Below are 18,308 nucleotides of genomic sequence, written 5' to 3' on the forward strand. Positions count from 1 at the left end.
TGCAAAATGGGAATTGGGCATCGCGATGTGGGTTTTGCACATCGCAAACAGAGAAATTCGCTGTTTGCGACGTGAAAAACCATTCCTACATCTAGCTCTTAAACCATTATACCTTATGAAGAAGCATTTGACCTAGTCATTGTAAAAAAACACTCAATGAAGCACTAAGAGAGAGTGTGAAGCCTGCGTTGATGATGTGTGGAAAGACAAGAAATGAAACCAGTGTGGTATTCAGTGGTTTATATGCCCTGGTGTTGTGATTAACTGGGTGGGTGAAGCTGGGGCTGAAGCCCGTATGCACCTAGTGGCACTGGAGACCTATTGCTGGGGGAAAAAATGTCTGAGGCAGTCTGGCCCATTGAGGATATTCATTTGGTGAGAAATCGACGGGAATAAGTAGCCTTCAGAAATTAGAAGGGCTCAACAGAGACCCCATGCACACATGACGTAGTAGAAATCTGAGTTAGAGTGGCTTCTAAGTGGAGTAGAGTTGGGAGTAGTACCACCTTATGGGCTAAAATTCGGGTCATTTTCAATTAGGTGGATGGGCTACTAAGCTGATGATTGTTTGATTGGTCATCTCTTTATAGCTAAGTGTGATGCTGCACTACGCGATCAGAGGCTCCTACCTTGATGACTGAGAAGAATTCAAGCACGTGAATTCATGAGAGGTCCAATGCTGGAGTACAGATAGTTCCTTTTGTAAAATGTATTCAGGATTCCCACACAGAGGCAGAGATATTCATAGCACCCGAATGCAAAAGAGTTGCTGTGATGGAAAAATGGTCTGTCATTAAATTGGTAATTCCCTCCTTTCTTCCACTGCCATTACTTCTAGTGTACAGAGAATACCTGTGCCGCGTCCAAAGGTAAAACAAATCTACACCACAAGATGTGAATGAGTTAGTGAAGGGTAACGTGATTTAAATGCATTTTCATTTTCTAATGGAATTTTTTACAATATTTTTCCCTATGTAGTTTTGTAAACGAAAACAAGAAAACAAACTATTTCTTTCCATAAATATTTTATTTAGACATATCTTCTGTTTTAAATGTATTTGGAATCCTGCACGTAGGTGGCGATATTTGTGTCTATAAATATAATAATAATCAAGATCCCAATGAGGCCTCTTTGGGAGAAAGGGAAGAAGGGAGTAAAAAGAGAGGCTCGTCCTTAGAGAGAGCAAAAACTGCTTTGCACGTGCACCTCCATCTTTCATTTTACAAAACTCCGGGCACAACTTTGAAAAGCGTTGGCTTTCCGCCCAGAAAAACTGGGGTCTGGTGGGTCTGTCGTCAGCAGAAAAACTGGGGTCTGGTGGGTCTGTCGCCATCAGATAAACTGGGGTCTGGTAGGTCTGTCGCCATCAGAAAAACTGGGGTCCGGTGGGTCTGTCGCCAGCAGAAAAACTGGGGTCTGGTGGGTCTGTCGCAATTAGAAAAATTGGGGTCTGTTGGGTATTTCGCCAACAGAAAAACTGGGGTCTGGTGGGTCTGTCGCCATTAGAACAACTGGGGTCTGGAGGGTCTGTCGCGATCAGAAAAACTGGGGTCTGGTGGGTCTGTCGCGATCAGAAAACCTGGGGTCTGGTGGGTCTGACGCCATTAGAAAACCTGGGGTCTGGTGGGTCTGTCGCAATTAGAACAACTGGGGTCTGGAGGGTTGTTCGCCATCAGAAAAACTGGGGTCTGGTGGGTCTATCGCCATCAGAAAAACTGGGGTCTGGTGGGTCTGTCGCCATTGGAACAACTGGGGTCTGGAGGGTCTGTTGCCATCAGAAAAACTGGGGTCTGGTGGGTCTGTCGCCATTGGAACAACTGGGGTCTGGATGGTCTGTTGCCATCAGAAAAACTGGGGTCTGGTGGGTCTGTCTCCATCAGAAAAACTGGGGTCCTGTGGGTCTGTCGCAATTAGAATAACTGGGGTATGGAGGGTCTGTCGCCATCAGAAAAACTGGGGTCTGGTGGGTCTATCGCCATCAGAAAAACTGGGGTCTGGTGGGTCTGTCGCAATTAGAACAACTGGGGTCTGGAGGGTCTGTCGCAATTAGAACAACTGGGGTCTGGAGGGTCTGTCGCCATCAGAAAAACTGGGGTCTGGTGGGTCTATCGCCATCAGAAAAACTGGGGTCTGGTGGGTCTGTCGCAATTAGAACAACTGGGGCCTGGAGGGTCTGTCATCATCAGAAAAACTGGGGTCTGGTGGGTCTGTCGCCATTAGAACAACCTGGGTCTGGTGGGTCTGTCGCCATCAGAAAAACTGGGGACTGGTGGGTCTGTTGCCATCAGAAAAACTGGGGTCTGGTGGGTCTGTCACATCAGAAAAACTGGGGTCTGGTGGGTCTGTTGCCATCAGAAAAACTGGGGACTGGTGGGTCTATATCCATCAGATAAAATGGGGTCTGGGCTGGGAAATGAGGCTGAGAAACGCAGAGAAGCAAGTTGTGACAACCAGAATCTTTTGATTTTGAAAGAATGCCACCTTCCCGTCTCTAAAACAGGCCCTCCTACATTTTACTGGAATAAATGTCATACTCAACACCAAAATTACAAAAATAGTCACAATTCTGTATTTGTTATTCCAGAAAGAAAAATAAACTCTCCCAACCCAATCCCTTCCTGCTGACACTTCATGCATCTCGATCTTGCCAAGTGCAAAGTCTGCGGTTGAAAAGCCAATATCTTCCAAGCACTACTGAGTTCCTCCTGGCTGAAGGTAGTACCGCAGCCCGACTCTCCGGTGTCCACGGCTGCAGAGCCCACAGATTGTTCATTTCCATAGCACAGCAATAACCAACACACACAGTTACTGCTGACCTGCAATGCTGTCCTTGGTATCTGAAGGGAGTATCCTCCAACTCGCCATGTCAACCAAATCGGGCAGATCTTCCTCCCGGGGGCTGTTACGAATGCTTTGCGTGTTGTATCTCAAACAAGCGTAGCTTGAGATATAAGAGAGAATTCCAGCGCGCTCATCTCTTTTCACCTGGGCTCTCTTAGGTTTTTGGCACTTATACAGAGTCATCGTGCACTTAGTGCGAGGTCTCAATTGGTCGATTTAAGCTATCATACATTTGTATTAAATTCTTCCTGTGATGAGTTAGGGTTGTGTGGTGTGTGTGCTGTCATGTCGCATTACGTGTGCACGCGTCAAATGATTCTTTTTGAGGATGTATCTCAAGTTTCAAAAATTCTTTGAATTCTATGTGCAGCACTGCAGTGAAGAGGTACAAAAAAATAGCTTGCAATCTGCCAGCAACTCAGATAGCTTTGATTCAGGAGGGAAGCGTCTAGAAGAACCAGAGTTAATATAGGTAGTGGTTTGGGGAGGAAACTGTCACTAGAACAAACCTGTAGAGGTGGCATCACGTTTCAGCCAAGCACCCACACGGTGGCAATGCCACAGTCACACAAGCCAAACCCGCACACGGTGGCAATGCCACAGTCACACGATGAGACTATGAATGCCCTGGTGAAGCCACCGTGACAGTGATAGACTGGCGTCCCAGGACACTGCTTTCCTTCGGTGCTGCCAGTAACCGCACGTGTATTCTTACTGAAACATGGCTGCATGACTGCGTCATAGAGAGGTGGCGGTTGCAGTACATAAACTTCTGGAAAGCAGAGAGTAAGCCGTTGGTAGAGTCTATCATCGTTGTTACCGTTCACACTTGTCACCTCTCATCATGCCTACGTAAGAGCGTCTTGCAGAGCAGCGTCTCCACACCACACACCCAGTGTGTGTCCTCTCTGAGGACAGCTCAGTGGGCATGCAGCTCCTCCCCAGGGTGAGGGGTCAGTAGAAATAGGGAGTGAGGTGCCACATCACTACACCTGAGGGGTCGATTGCCACTGTGAAGACCGTGTTCGTTGTCAGTCCGCGAATCAGGTGTCCTGCATACACATCCGTTGCCTGTAGGGGATGAGAGACAAGATTAACCAATAAAGAGCCAGTCTAAAGAATTGTGCAAAGCGCACGGCACAAGCGGCACTCACCCCTTTAGTCATATCTTGATTTGCCCTCCTCCTTTTGCACTTTTAAACGGTTCACCTCTCAACATGCACCTTCCTTGACTCATTTTTGTTCACACTCTCACCCCTGGGTTCGCCCTTTGGCCAGCCTTCTCTGGGCACTGCACCACCACTTAGGGCAGAGGTCTTTAAACTGGGGGGCTGTGAGAAAGTAGCCTCTTTCTAGCCTTGTTACCCCCACTTTTGGCCTGTTTGTGAGTGTATGTCAGGGTGTTTTCACTGCCTCACTGGGATCCTACTAGCCAGGGCCCAGTGCTCATAGTGAAAACCCTATGTTTTCAGTATGTTTGTTATGTGTCACTGGGACCCTGCTAGCCAGGACCCCAGTGCTCATAAGTTTGTGGCCTATATGTATGTGTTCGCTGTGTGGTGCCTAACTGTCTCACTGAGGCTCTGCTAACCAGAACCTCAGTGGTTATGCTCTCTCTGTACAAATTGTCACTAACAGGCTAGTGACCAATTTTACCAATTTACATTGGCATACTGGAACACCCTTATAATTCCCTAGTATATGGTACTAAGGTACCCAGGGTACTGGGGTTCCAGGAGATCCCTATGGGCTGCAGCATTTCTTTTGCCACCCATAGGGAGCTCTGACAATTCTTACACAGGCCTGCCACTGCAGCCTGAGTGAAATAACGTCCACGTTATTTCACAGCCATTTACCACTGCACTCAAGTAACTTATAAGTCACCTATATGTCTAACCTTTACTTGGTAAAGGTTGGGTGCTAAGTTACTTTGTGTGTGGGCACCCTGGCACTAGCCAAGGTGCCCCCACATTGTTCAGGGCAAATTCCCCAGACTTTGTGAGTGCGGGGACACCATTACACGCGTGCACTACACATAGGTCACTACCTATGTGTAGCTTCACAATGGTAACTCCGAACATGGCCATGTAACATGTCTAAGATCATGGAATTGCCCCCCCAATGCCATCCTGGTATTGGGGAGACAATCCCATGATTCCCCGGGTCTCTAGCACAGACCTGGGTACTGCCAAACTGCCTTTTCAGGGGTTTCACTGCAGCTGCTGCCAACCCCTCAGACAGGTTTCTGCCCTCCTGGGGTCCAGCCAGGCTTGGCCCAGGAAGGCAGAACAAAGGACTTCCTCAGAGAGAGGGTGTTACACCCTCTCCCTTTGGAAAAAAATGTTAAGGCAGGGGAGGAGTTGCCTCCCCCAGCCTCTGGAAATGCTTTCATGGGCACAGATGGTGCCCATTTCTGCATAAGCCAGTCTACACCGGTTCAGGGATCCCCCAGCCCTGCTCTGGCGCGAAACTGGACAAAGGAAAGGGGAGTGACCACTCCCCTGACCTGCACCTCCCCTGGGAGGTGCCCAGAGCTCCTCCAGTGTGCTCCAGACCTCTGCCATCTTGGAAATAGAGGTGCTGCTGGCACACTGGACTGCTCTGAGTGGCCAGGGCCAGCAGGTGACATCAGAGACTCCTTCTGATAGGCTCTTACCTGTGTTGCTAGCCTATCCTCTCACCTAGATAGCCAAACCTCCTTTTCTGGCTATTTAGGGTCTCTGCTTTGGGGAATTCTTTAGATAACGAATGCAAGAGCTCATCAGAGTTCCTCTGCATCTCTCTCTTCACCTTCTGCCAAGGAATCGACTGCTGACCGCGCTGGAAGCCTGCAAAACTGCAACAAAGTAGCAAAGACGACTACTGCGACCTTGTAACGCTGATCCTGCCGCCTTCTCGACTGTTTTCCTGGTGGTGCATGCTGTGGGGGTAGTCTGCCTCCTCTCTGCACTAGAAGCTCAGAAGAAATCACCCGCGGGTCGACGGAATCTTCCCCCTGCAACCGCAGGCACCAAAGCACTGCTTCACCGGTCCTCTGGGTCTCCTCTCAGCACAACGAGCGAGGTCCCTTGAACTCAGCAACTCTGTCCAAGTGACTCCCACAGTCTAGTGACTCTTCAGTCCAAGTTTGGTGGAAGTAAGTCCTTGCCTCCACACGCTAGACTGCATTGCTGGGAACCGTGTGTTTTGCAGCTACTCCGGCTCCTGTGCACTCTTCCAGGATTTCCTTTGTGCACAGCCAAGCCTGGGTCCCCGGCACTCTAACCTGCATTGCACGACCTCCTGAGTTGTCCTCTGGCTTCGTGGGACCCTCTTGTGCAACTTCGGGTGAGCTCCGGTTCACTCCACTTCGTAGTGCCTGTTCTGGCACTTCTGCTGGGGCTGCTTGCCTCTGAGAGGGCTCCTTGTCTTGCTGGGTGCCCCCTCTGTCCCCTCACGCAATTGGCGACATCCTGGTCCCTCCTGGACCACAGCAGCATCCAAAAACCCTAACCGCAACCTTTGCAGCTAGCAAGGCTTGATTGCGGTCTTTCTGCACGGAAACACTTCTGTACGACTCTTCACGACGTGGGACATCCATCCTCCAAAGTGGGAGTTTCTAGCCCTTGTTGTTCTTGCAGAATCCACAGCTTCTACCATCTGGTGGCAGCTTCTTTGCACCCACAGCTGGCTTTTCCTGGGCATCTGCCCACTCCCGACTTGATCGTGACTCTTGGACTTGGTCCCCTTGTTCCACAGGTACTCTCGTCAGGAAATCCATCGTTGTTGCATTGCTGGTGTTGTTGTTTCTGGCAGAATTCCCCTATCACGACTTCTGTGCTCTTTGTGGAACTTAGGTGCACTTTGCACCCACTTTTCAGGGTCTTGGGGTGGGCTATTTTTCTAACCCTCACTGTTTTCTTACAGTCCCAGCTACCCTCTACAAGGTTACATAGGTTTGGGGTCCATTCGTGGTTCGCATTCCACTTCTAGAGTATACGGTTTGTGTTGCCCCTATCCCTATGTGCCCCTATTGCATTCTATTCTGACTATACATTGTTTGCACTGTTTTCTATTGCTATTACTGCATATTTTGGTATTGTGTACATATATCTTGTGTATATTTGCTATCCTCATACTGAGGGTACTCACTGAGATACTTTGGCATATTGTCATAAAAATAAAGTACCTTTATTTTTAGTATATCTGTGTATTGTGTTTTCTTATGATATTGTGCATATGACACTAGTGGTACTGTAGGAGCTTCACTCGTCTCCTAGTTCAGCCTAAACTGCTCTGCTAAGCTACCTTTTCTATCAGCCTAAGCTGCTAGACACCCCTCTACACTAATAAGGGATACCTGGGCCTGGTGCAAGGTGTAAGTACCCCTTGGTACTCACTACAAGCCAGTCCAGCCTCCTACAGGGGTGGGCCCACCTAGGGGCCTGAAGTGATCCCGGGGGGCCCCAGACTCTGGCCAAAATAAATATTCTACAGATAACAGGCCTTTGTTTTAAGCAGAAGCATGTTATTGCAGTTTTAAAAAGGTAACAGTACTTAACTGCAATGTTGAAATAGGTTTAGACATATTTAAACATTGCCATGTTTATAAAATAATTGTGAAAAATTCTGAGGGGGGCCCAATGATTTTTATTTTTGAACTGGGGGGGCGCGGCCTTAAAAAGTTTGGAGACCTCTGACTTAGGGTGACCAGATTTTGAGGATCAAAAACCGGGACAGGTCAGACATAAAAAAAAGCACTAAAGACATTACTCTCACTTTTATATCTGGCCTATCCCGTTTTGTTGCGTAGCTCTGTGAATGTGTGCTTATACATGTGTGTGTGGGTGCGTGCGTATATATATATATATATATATATATATGTATATATATATATATATTTATATATATATACACACACACACTTACCCACACACATTTACAAGACTACATATAAAAAATTAGCTATGGCTTGACCTGCACCCCCAACCTGCCCCCACCCACCTCTCTGCTCCCCACTCAGTCTCTCTGCTGGGAGCAGACAGGGGACTGTGTTGCCTGACAGTAACAGGTAAAATGGTTTAATTATTACATACTTTGTAGGCCTCTTTAACTTATGCTTCCCTAGATGATCTGACCATTGTCCCAAAAACCAGGACATTTATTTAATAATCTGACCTTTGTCCCAAAAACCAGGACATTTATTTAAAATTCAGAGATGTGTCGGGACATCGGGACAATCCTATAAAAACCGGGACTGTCCGGGGAAATCCGGGACATCTGGTCACCTTACCATCACTTTCTGCTGCTGGCTAAGCCAGCGAGTGCAGAGAGGGGCGAGGCTGGGCCATAGGAGGGAGGAAGGGAGAAGGGGTGTGGAATGTGCCCTTAACTGCACATATCTGTTTGGAGTCTTTCATGCTGCCCCAGGGACTGCTGGGACCAAGAAGCAGAGGAGCGTGTGGCGGCGGCAGCAATAGGTAAGTGGTTCTGTTTTTTCCCGTGCTTCCCCCTTTCACCCCCCTCTACCCACTTGCGCCTCCTCCACCTGTGCCAACACTTATAATGTATGTCGGCTGCCGCTGCACCTGCCCAGGAAATAACATTACATTTGGGGCATTTAACAAAGAGGTAACGCCACCCATGATCCCTAACTCATAAAGGCCATTTGATCAGGATTAGACGTCACCCATGAGCCCTGACCCGGAGGGCGATGTGACTAGAATGTGACAACGCTGGGCCTTCTGACAAAGGACAGCCTTGTAACCAGGAAGTGATAACACAAGGTCATCTGCCCTCTAACTTCTCCGTCTAACCCCACCTGCGTGCACTTCTGAGGAAGTGATGTAGATGATTACGTCTCCCTTTAGTGTGGCAGGTACATATAAGCCCTTGAAACTGATGACGCCAAAGCCCAACACTCCTACATGAAAGTGATCCAGCCTGCGTCATGAAGAGTTACAACTACTCACCTCAGTGTAAATACTATCGATAAATATTACTACAGCATGACACCAATGCCAGTGGAGGAATCCTCAAAACAGAATGGGTCTAAAGATGAGGGCCACAAATGGACTTTGATGAGGAACTCTGCCAAAGGATATCAAACATTAGAGTTAATGAATTACTGCAACTGACAGCTTCTACTAACAGCTCCACCAGGAGCGACCTCCAGCAGTGAAATACCATCTGAAAACGACATTGCTGAAATGGAAGATGTAGAAAAATCTCTAATGGCTCCTAACTCGGTGATATATGACAAATGTCTCTTTTAATACATTGACTATTGATGGGGTTGTCATACAAGAGCCACACACAAACTCCAATAGTGGTTATGTGTCGATGGATCTGAACAACTCTCAAGATATCAGAACCGCCTCAAAACATGCAGAAAGTTCTGATGAGAGTAAATTTCTTTACTATTGATTAGTGATACATAATATTTCCATAGATTCCCATAGGAAGAGCGCCTTTATATTTCCTTAATAACATTAGCACCATTTGACTAACTGTCATGAAACTTTCCCAAAACAAATTCATCCACCTAAGCTCCTTCCTGGAAAGTTTTTGGGTGATCCATCAAGAGGGGCAGAGAAAAAGGTGGGGTCCCAATGCATAATTTTCCCATGTTAACTTCCATAGGAAATCTTGGGAAAAAATACAGAAAAAACAACTGGACAGAATTACACAAAAGTTTACAGAAAGTTACATCTTTATTCTGAAAATGTGATTTTCTCTATTTGGTATAAACCTATTTAACAATTTTCAAGAAATTTGCACTTAAAGAGGTGCTCGGTGTGGTCATGAAGGAGTTAAAAAAAGATGTAACTGGCGGTTGGTTCTGCTGGTGTCCAACCGGACTCCCATGGTCCCATAAATGAAAATAGGGAATGTTTCTTGCCTATAATCCTAGTTCTCTTCCAGGGGAATCCTCACCAGATTCATAAGCACTGAACCTACGAGAGGGATCCTGGAGCTCTTTAGAAAATATACATATTTATATATGCACAAGCTCTTGTAAAAGACAAAAAAGCTAATCTATGGAGCCAACAGGCTTTGCTGCCTAAGAAAGGGCCAGAAATGGCCACGTTTCATTTGTGTTTAATTTTAAAAAATCCCAATTAAATTAAAACAGTCACTAGATGTATATAGACTAGAATACCTATCACAAACCTATTTCTTTTTAAAATGAAAAATAAAAGAAATTGAGGGCAATGCTATCACATAAGCTGCACAGCTAGACCATTATAAACTGACATTGTGCCTTTAAGGGCTTCACTCCTGCTGCAGTGTCCAAGCTTCCACCACAGATGACAGACCAATTCATTTTTATGTAGATAAAGATTATGAGAATAGAATAGAAATCCCCACCTTTAACTCTTGTCTGTGGAAGTGGGAGGGTTGCTTATGACTTTGATGAATTCCCAAGGAAGAGAACTAGGATTAAAGGTAAGAAACATTTCCTTCTCTTACAGGGGATTCCTCTAACAATAGTCATAAGCACTGAATAGATTAGCAAGGTCATCATACTAAAAAAGACAGTGGACAAGCAGAAAGAAGGCAGATAAGACTCTACGCTATGCAAAACGATTTCTTAAAGAGTCCTGGCCTTCTTGGGCATCAACTCTTACCCAAACAATAATGTCTGGTGAACATATGTATCGATCTGCATGTTGCAGCTCTACATATTTCTAAAATAGGTATTGTAAGAAATGTGGTTATTGGCTGACCAGGCTGACAAAATCTTCTCAAGCAAGAACCAAAATCCGTGTCAGAGTGAACAATAAAAGTAATTACATTAGCCTGTGCTTAACCGTTTGGTAGCTTGGCACAAAAGTAGCCAAGCTTAACTTAGAGGCAAAGTGTGAAGTATTTATGGGGCATACAAACAGTAATAAAGTTAAAACACTGCACATTAAAAATCCCAAAACAATTTTGAAAACTAGTATACACTTTAATAAATATAACGAGACTAAATCTACTAAAATTCAATCAGTAGAACGAGAGATTTTCAATTTTAAAGGTTTAAGCAAAACTAGCACCAAGAAGAAGAATGCGCTAACTGTAGGTATCTGGTCAAGTCACAAGTTCAGGCCAACCGTAATGGAGTGCGGGCCTGACACAGGGACCAAGTTAGTCCTGCTGACAAAGTTACCATCTCAAAGTCCAGGCACAGACTTCAAAACTTCAGGATTTCACAGGAGATCAACTGTTGCCAGCCATGTGTCAAGGACCTGGGGAGGCACCTCTTGGGGACCAGGAACTCCATACAGCAGAGGTCAGTAGGACTCAGGCAGGTCTAGGCAGGTCCAGCTGCAGGACCAGGCAGGGTCAGGTGCAGCAGGTCAGCTCAGCAGTTGCATGGAGGCCCCTGGAACTGGTTGCATCCCTATAGCTCAAAACATGACGTCAGCCAGCTGACCCTTGGAGTCACTCCGGCAGTCCTGGGTTCAAGGAGATGATCCTCTCTCCTTCAAGCAGCAAGGCAGACCTAAAGCAGCAGGGCAGCCCTCGGAAGAACAAAGCAGGCTCCAAGCAGCAGGTCAGTACTCTGAAGGACAGGGCAGTCCTTCAGAAGTCTCCTACAGATCTAGGAGTGTATTGATGAGAGGTTCGGGAGGTCCAATATTTATACCTGGTGCCACCCTTTGAAGTGGGGGAAGCTTCTAACCTTCCCCACATATGGTTCTGGAAAACGCCTTCCTTCTCCTTACTTCCCCTCCCCAGGCTCCAAGAGGTCCAGGGTGCCAAAAGGCTGGTGTCAAGTTCCTTTGTAAGTATGCCAGAGGTAGCCATTTGAAATGTATGGGGGGCAGGGACCAGCTCTCCTCCTGCCTATCTATACTGAGGTCTTGTGGTTCACTCCCTTGCCTAAATACACATTCCTGGTGGTGGAGCAATCAACAGGTTCAGGCAACTGGAAACTCCTAGGCTTCACACAGTATAGGGTAGGAAAATGTCAACCTTCTATAAGTGGTATTTTAAAAATTGTAATCCAAAATCTGACTTTACCATTAAAGCGGATTTTAATTTACAATTCATTTGAGTCCAAACTTGTTATTTCTAATTGCTCCCAATCAAAAGTTAGCACTTAGTAATAAGGTAAGCCAATGTTATGCAATGGGAGAGGTAGGCCTCACAGTAGTGAAAAACAAGTTTAGGAGTTTTTCACTACCAGGACATGTAAAACGTAAAAGCACACATCCTAATTCTGAAATATAACGCACCCAGCCCTAGGGGCTGTTTAGGGCCTACTTTAGAGTGGCTAATATGTATTAAAATGGAAGGGTTAGGCCTGGCAAAAGGTTTATTTTGTCAGGTCAAATTAGCAGTTTAAAATGGCACTATAGGCTGCAATGGTAGGCTAGAGGCATGTTTTATTAGGATACTTTTAGTAGGTGGCACAATAAATGCTGCTGCCACTAGTAGCATTTAATTTACAGGCCGTGGGTACCTGTGGTGCTTTATACGAGGGACTTACAAGTACATTAAATGTACCAATCAGGTGTAAGCCAATTGTACTATGTGCTGGGGGAGAGCGCAAGCACTTTAGCACTGGTTTGCAGTGGTAAAGTGCACAGAGTCCTAAAAGCCAGCAAGAACAAGTTCAGAAAACAGGAGGGGGAAGGCAAACATTTTGGGGGTGATCCTGCAAAGAGAGCTAAGTCTAAAAGGTATGTTTCTTAACAGAGTCATAGTTCCTGTCTGTCTCCTATTTGAATGAACATTAGGTTTACTAAAGAGAGATATTATATCAATTGATAACATAACAGAAAATAATGCACAAGACAGGCCACCTGGAAATGGATTGTATTGAAGTGGAGAAACCAGTCCTAAGAGGACCGTAGGTTACAAATAGGTGAACAGATTGTCTGATCTTTTTTGTCGTATCAAGATATTTTAATACTCTCTTGCAATCCAGTGAATGAAGGACTTACTCCCACTGGATTAAACAAATTCAATAAGAAAGTTGGTAAAGAGGCAGTCTGATTTACATGAAAAACTGACACTACCTGCAGAAAAAAGGAAGAGATGAGTTCTCTTAACAACCCTAGTCTTATGAATAATGTCTAAGGCTCTTTTGAGCATAATATCAGGGAAAACAGTGGTTCACTACAAAATTAATCAATACAAGAAACCGCTTTGTCTTCATAACTTCATAGAGAACAATTACATTTGTCTGTTATGCCTGTGTTGGACCTGGCCCTTTTTGCAGCATTACCCCCAAACATTTTGCCTTCTTCCTCCTATTTTGTTAGATCTGTTTTGTTGGATTTAGGACTCTGGGCACTTTACCAGTGCTAACCAGAGCTAAAGTGCATATTATGTCTTTCTAAAATGTATTGGTGATCAGTTTATCCATGAGTGGCAAATTTGATTCACTAGTAAGTCCCTAGTACAGTGTACCATGTGTATCCAGGGCCTGCAAATCAAATGCTACTAATGGGCCTGCAGCACGGATTGTAGCCCTGTAAACATGTCTCAGACCTGCCACAGCAGTGTCTGTGTGGGCAGTTCTAACTGACATTTCGACCTGGCAAGTGCAAACCTTCCTTTTTACTACTTGAAAGTCACCCCCAAGGTAGGCCCAAGGAAGCACATGCGCAGGGAGCAATATGTTTAAAAGGTAGGACATGTACTGGTATGGTTTACAGGTCCTGATATTAAAATACTTCTCAATTCGTCTTTCACTATTGCAAGGACTATCTCCCCCATGGGTAACATGGGATTGCCTTGAAATGTTTTTTAAGAGTAATTTCCCATTGGGAGTTGATGGTGAAATGGAGTTTGGGGTCTCTGAACTCACACTATAAAAATACATCTTTTAGTAAAGTTGGTTTTTTGGATTGTAAGTTTGAAAATGCCACTTTTTGGAAAAAAGACATTCTCGATAGTTCTTAGTTGGCAGTATTCTGAAGCGAACTTTTGGGCATTTGTTGTTGTTTGCATTGGCAAAAAGATCTATTTCAGGATGACCCAGTTGTCAAAGATGTTTTGCAGTACATTGCTGTTGATGATCCAGTTGTGATTTTCTTGTGTGAAGCACTGTAATTGTTAGATTTATTGCCAGAACCATTTGCCCATAGTCTGGGCTTCCATAGACAGTATTCTCCAATGTGTTCCTCCCTGTTTGTTGTGGTAATACATTGTAGTTGCAGTGTCTGTCTGAACAAGAAGTGAATTTGTTTTGAATGAGGGTAGAAATGGTTTTAGAGCTAGATGGACAGCCCTCAACTTCAAGAGGTTGATGTGAAAGGATTTAACTTTCTTCGGCCATGCTCCTTGCACCTGTAGATGGTCTATGTGAGCAGCGATAAATCTGTTACTATAGTCTGTGAAGGCATGTCCTGATGAAAAGGGACCCCTTTCAGAAGGTTGGTTGTTTTGTACCAACATGGAATGATTGTATGACAGGTTGGGATAATGTTAACTTATTCTCCCAGCTTCCTGATTCCTTTTTCCTTTGACCTTCCAGGCATTGCTTTAATAGCCTGACATGGAGCCTGGCATTCAGTGCATTCAAAATGCATGACGCCTTAAATCTCAGTATTAAGTAGATCAGACATGCTGTTAGATGGAGTGTGTGGCTCAGACTACATCACTTCTGTTTGATAGATTCTAGTCTCTCCATAGGAAGCATGTTAGCAACAATGCTGTCTAGTGTCCCTCCTAAATATTGAATCTTTTGTACTGGGCTGGGGTTATTGTTAGTTCTGGAAGTTGATTTGTAACCCCAGGGTCTGTAAGATGTTTACTGCTGTATGATAATATTTCCTCTCTGTATCTGGAGCTCATGCTTATTAAGCAATCATCAGAAAAGGGTATACAAAAATATGCTGTTTCTGCAGGTAAGCAGCCACCACTGAGATGCACTTTGAAATGGTGTGAGGAACTGATTGAAATGTGTCATTATGCATCTTGAAGATCTATCGCGCATACCCAATCCCCTTGATGTAACTCTGGGTAGGTTTGGTGCAAGGCCAACATCCTGAATCTCTCTCTCTCCTTATCCATCTGTTTGTCAGCCTCAGATTGCGAATGGTTCGGAGTTCTCATTCTGGATGCTTCATTTGCACCAAGAGTAACAGGAATAAATTCCTGTTCCTTTTTGGTAAGAAGGTGCTTCCTCCACTGCATACTTTTGAAATTGGATGTCCACTTCTTTGTGAAGTAAGTCTTGATGTAAATAAAAGGAGATTTCTTTGGTGGTATAGTAGATGGTGGAGATCTGAACATGAGAGAATATCCACTCCCAACAATATTGCCTGCAAGGTGGACACTCCATTTTACTTTCTTCCATCTTGGATGGAGGAAAAATAGCCATCCAGGTATAGGGAAGTGACCCCTCCCCACAGGAAGTGGTCCCTCTGTGGGTGTAGCCACCCTTAGGTAGATGACCCATTGGTCACTACCAGGTTTTCCCTATAAACGCCCACTAAATACTGTATTTAGTGGGCATCCCTAGACCAGGGAATCAGATTTCACTGATAAAAGAAGATCAGCGCCAAGAAGATCCAAGGCACAAGAACTGTGGACCTGCTGCAACAAAGAAAAGGCGTCAAACCCTGCCTGCTGTACCCTGGACCTGACAATCGCTGCTAAGGAGCTGCTGGACAACTGGAAAACTCTAAGGAACCCCAGTGGAACAGGCTTCGAAAATCACCACATAACTCCCTCCGGTGTGGAGGTACCACTCAACAACTGCAAGAAGCCAGTCAGCCAGTGAGGGTTCACTGACCAGCTGCTAACTCCCGAACCGGATGCTGCAGCTGGACCAAACTATACCATGACCACGAGGACAAACCCTGCTAGTGTGCCAAGCTTGGTGCACTGCGCCCTCCAGTGGGCAAACTGTATTAACACCCTGGGTATTGGTCGGCTAACATCGGACATCTAGAAAACCAGCCCATCCAGAGCTGAAAAATGACCAGGAGAAAGCCCCAGTCAAGAGATTTCAGGAACACCATGGACCTCTCACCAGAGCACCCCCGTTGTCCTGCAAACGACCCTTGAACCAGCTTACCTCCTGCTCCAGAGGGCATCCTTACGCACAGCTCCTGGCTCACCGATTCATTCTGCACCTGGGCGCCCAGTGCCCTGCACCGAAGGGCCCACTGTGCCCTAAGGGTCCCCCACCCCTTGGGACCTCAACACTCCGAAGGGACCCCATGGAACCATCTTTAAACTTAAACTGTACAGTGCTCTTCCAAGTGGTCCCCCGCAGTGGCCCTGCACCTCCTCCAGAGATCTTCTACCCCCGCTCCCGCCGGAACCGGGAGCAGCCCAAACTTCCCCAGCTGGCACATTGTGTCCATCGATGACCTCGACCAACTTGCAAAACAAAACCTTGGTAGACCAATTGTACGATTTTATATGTATTTTTAAAGGTGATCTTCCTTTGAGTCCTATGGTGCGTAATTATGCATAAAGACCATTTTTATTAAGCATCACAAATTCATAACTTGAAAAGTACTTAACCAATTCTGATAATCTTGGTCTTAAAATTACATAAAAATCTGAAATATATTTATAAATTGGTCTCAAGTTATTCCTTTGAGTATGTGAGTTGCAAGATTGATACTGTTAGTACAACAAATACTTTGTACTTCTCCAAGATTGGCCTAACTGCTCGACCAAGCTACCTTAAAAATTAGAGCATTAGGTGATCTAGTTTTTACCCCTGTAAACCAACGTGTGGTTGCCTGGACCCCTTGCACAGTGTGCCTAGATTTGCACACTACATAGAGGGCCAGCTTCCTACATTGCATCTTAGTCAAATTTCTTGACAATAGATGTGGACAGATAGACTTGAAGGATCTGCTGTGAAACCTATGACCTGATTTGAGACCATCATGCCCTCCTGTAAGATTCCCTGAAAATCTTGAGTTTCCTCCCTTGGCAGCTTTTTTGTAAATCTGTAAATATTTGCAAAGAGTTGCACAGAGACCTGCCATATCAACATAATAAGGCAGTTGCACTAATGTTTTCATGCTGGTAGCACCTGCGTCACAAATCTTCCTTCCCAGTGAATCCATACGCTTCCTCTTCTTGTTAGGGGGAAATGGTGGATAAAGGTGTAACTGTGTGAGATTTCTTTGTGGCAGAAAATATCAATGAACCAGTAGACAGGTCTAATCTTAAAAAGAAAGTGCCTTGTTGAAGCGCCATATATTTTTACAGCATCCTGGATGGTGCTGACTTTACAAAAGATGGATTTATAAATAGTTGCATGGCAGGTTCCAAAACACCTGGAACAAAGTGCAATATAGGTCTTGAAGAAGCCCTATGGTGAAGTGTTTAAAAAAAACTGACATTTTTAATTTGATAGGTCCTCTTAATATCTCATTAAACATATTAATGTTGACTATCGGTCATACTGTTACTGGTAGAATATCCGAAAGTGTTGGAGAGTAATCTCTAATGGAGAAATGATCTGTAGATGTGATGCTGATTGGGAATAATTTGGTCACCTAGTGGTCCTGTGTGAAAATAATCTTTCACTACGATGTCCATGGTGTCTTCAAGGGGAATAGATTGTTCTGGAGATCATGATCTTCTTGTAGATACAGATGTTCTTGGAGGTCTGAATCTAGTGCATCCCCTTTTTTGTGGTCTCTTTAGGTGCAAGCCTAGATGAAGTCTGTGGGACCACTGGTGATTTTGGTCGCTGTGATGAAATTGAAATAGCCGGTGGCACTGGTGAGAAATGTAGAGACACAGATCTTCTGGGTCAGGGAGTGAAATACAGACTGACCACTGGTGTCACATGCCACATAGGTGAGCACATTGTGGAGAACTCGGAATCAGGAAAAGGCGGAATTGCTAATGATTTAAGGTGACCAAACCATTCTGTTGTTTGTCTCTTTGATGAAGATGCAGACAATGGGGAGCTCAACCTTGAATAAGAAGGTTTCTTAGTTGTCAACGTTGACAGTGGTGGTACTGACGTTGAAGGTGGTGGTCTCACCGTTGATGAAGGTCTCAGTGGAGTTCTTGGTCCGATGCTGATGGTGGTCTCAATGTGACTTACTGTGTCTTCTCGACATCAATGGGCGGTACCATATCTCGACAGGAAGCATGAGGCCACAGTACTTGTTATCGATATCGTAGGCCTTGACGTTGATTGGGAACGGCATTTTTCATGTGATTTTCTGTGTTCTTCCGACCTACCTTTTGGGTAATCTTTAGATAGAAAGCAGAGCTCGGAGGTATGTGGAATATGTTCTCCTCACTCTTCTTGATAACCTGAGGTTGAAAATTGACATTTCTCCTGTAGTCCAAGCAGTCTGAACCTCAGCCTATCCTTCAGGGTTCTTTGGACATTTTTTCCAGTGTCTGCAGGCTTTTGGCTGGTGCTCATCAGGAACATATGATGCAGAAGTCAAGGGGGTCAACTGGGCCTTGTCATGCCACATTTAAGGCCCTTCAAAAAAAGCGAAGGCATTCTGAATGGAAAATCTGCAGAATTCCTGTCAGAAAGTAATGA

General features: G+C 45.2%; 1 protein-coding gene across 4 annotated transcripts in view; it reads right to left on the reverse strand.

The window, feature by feature from the left end:
- Window positions 1–1,008: 1,008 nt before the first annotated feature.
- The window catches only part of NAGA (alpha-N-acetylgalactosaminidase), a 315,980-nt gene continuing 298,680 nt past the window's right edge, over window positions 1,009–18,308 (reverse strand). For all 4 annotated transcript variants that reach the window (XM_069231165.1, XM_069231167.1, XM_069231164.1 and 1 more), the window contains one exon: window positions 1,009–3,913. In XM_069231165.1, coding sequence (XP_069087266.1) covers window positions 3,797–3,913 — 117 coding nt within the window. In that variant the 3' untranslated portion in view covers window positions 1,009–3,796. The remainder of the gene's footprint in view (window positions 3,914–18,308) is intronic.

The sequence above is a fragment of the Pleurodeles waltl genome, chromosome 4_2 (genome assembly GCF_031143425.1).
Source record: "Pleurodeles waltl isolate 20211129_DDA chromosome 4_2, aPleWal1.hap1.20221129, whole genome shotgun sequence".
Taxonomy (NCBI): domain Eukaryota; kingdom Metazoa; phylum Chordata; class Amphibia; order Caudata; family Salamandridae; genus Pleurodeles; species Pleurodeles waltl.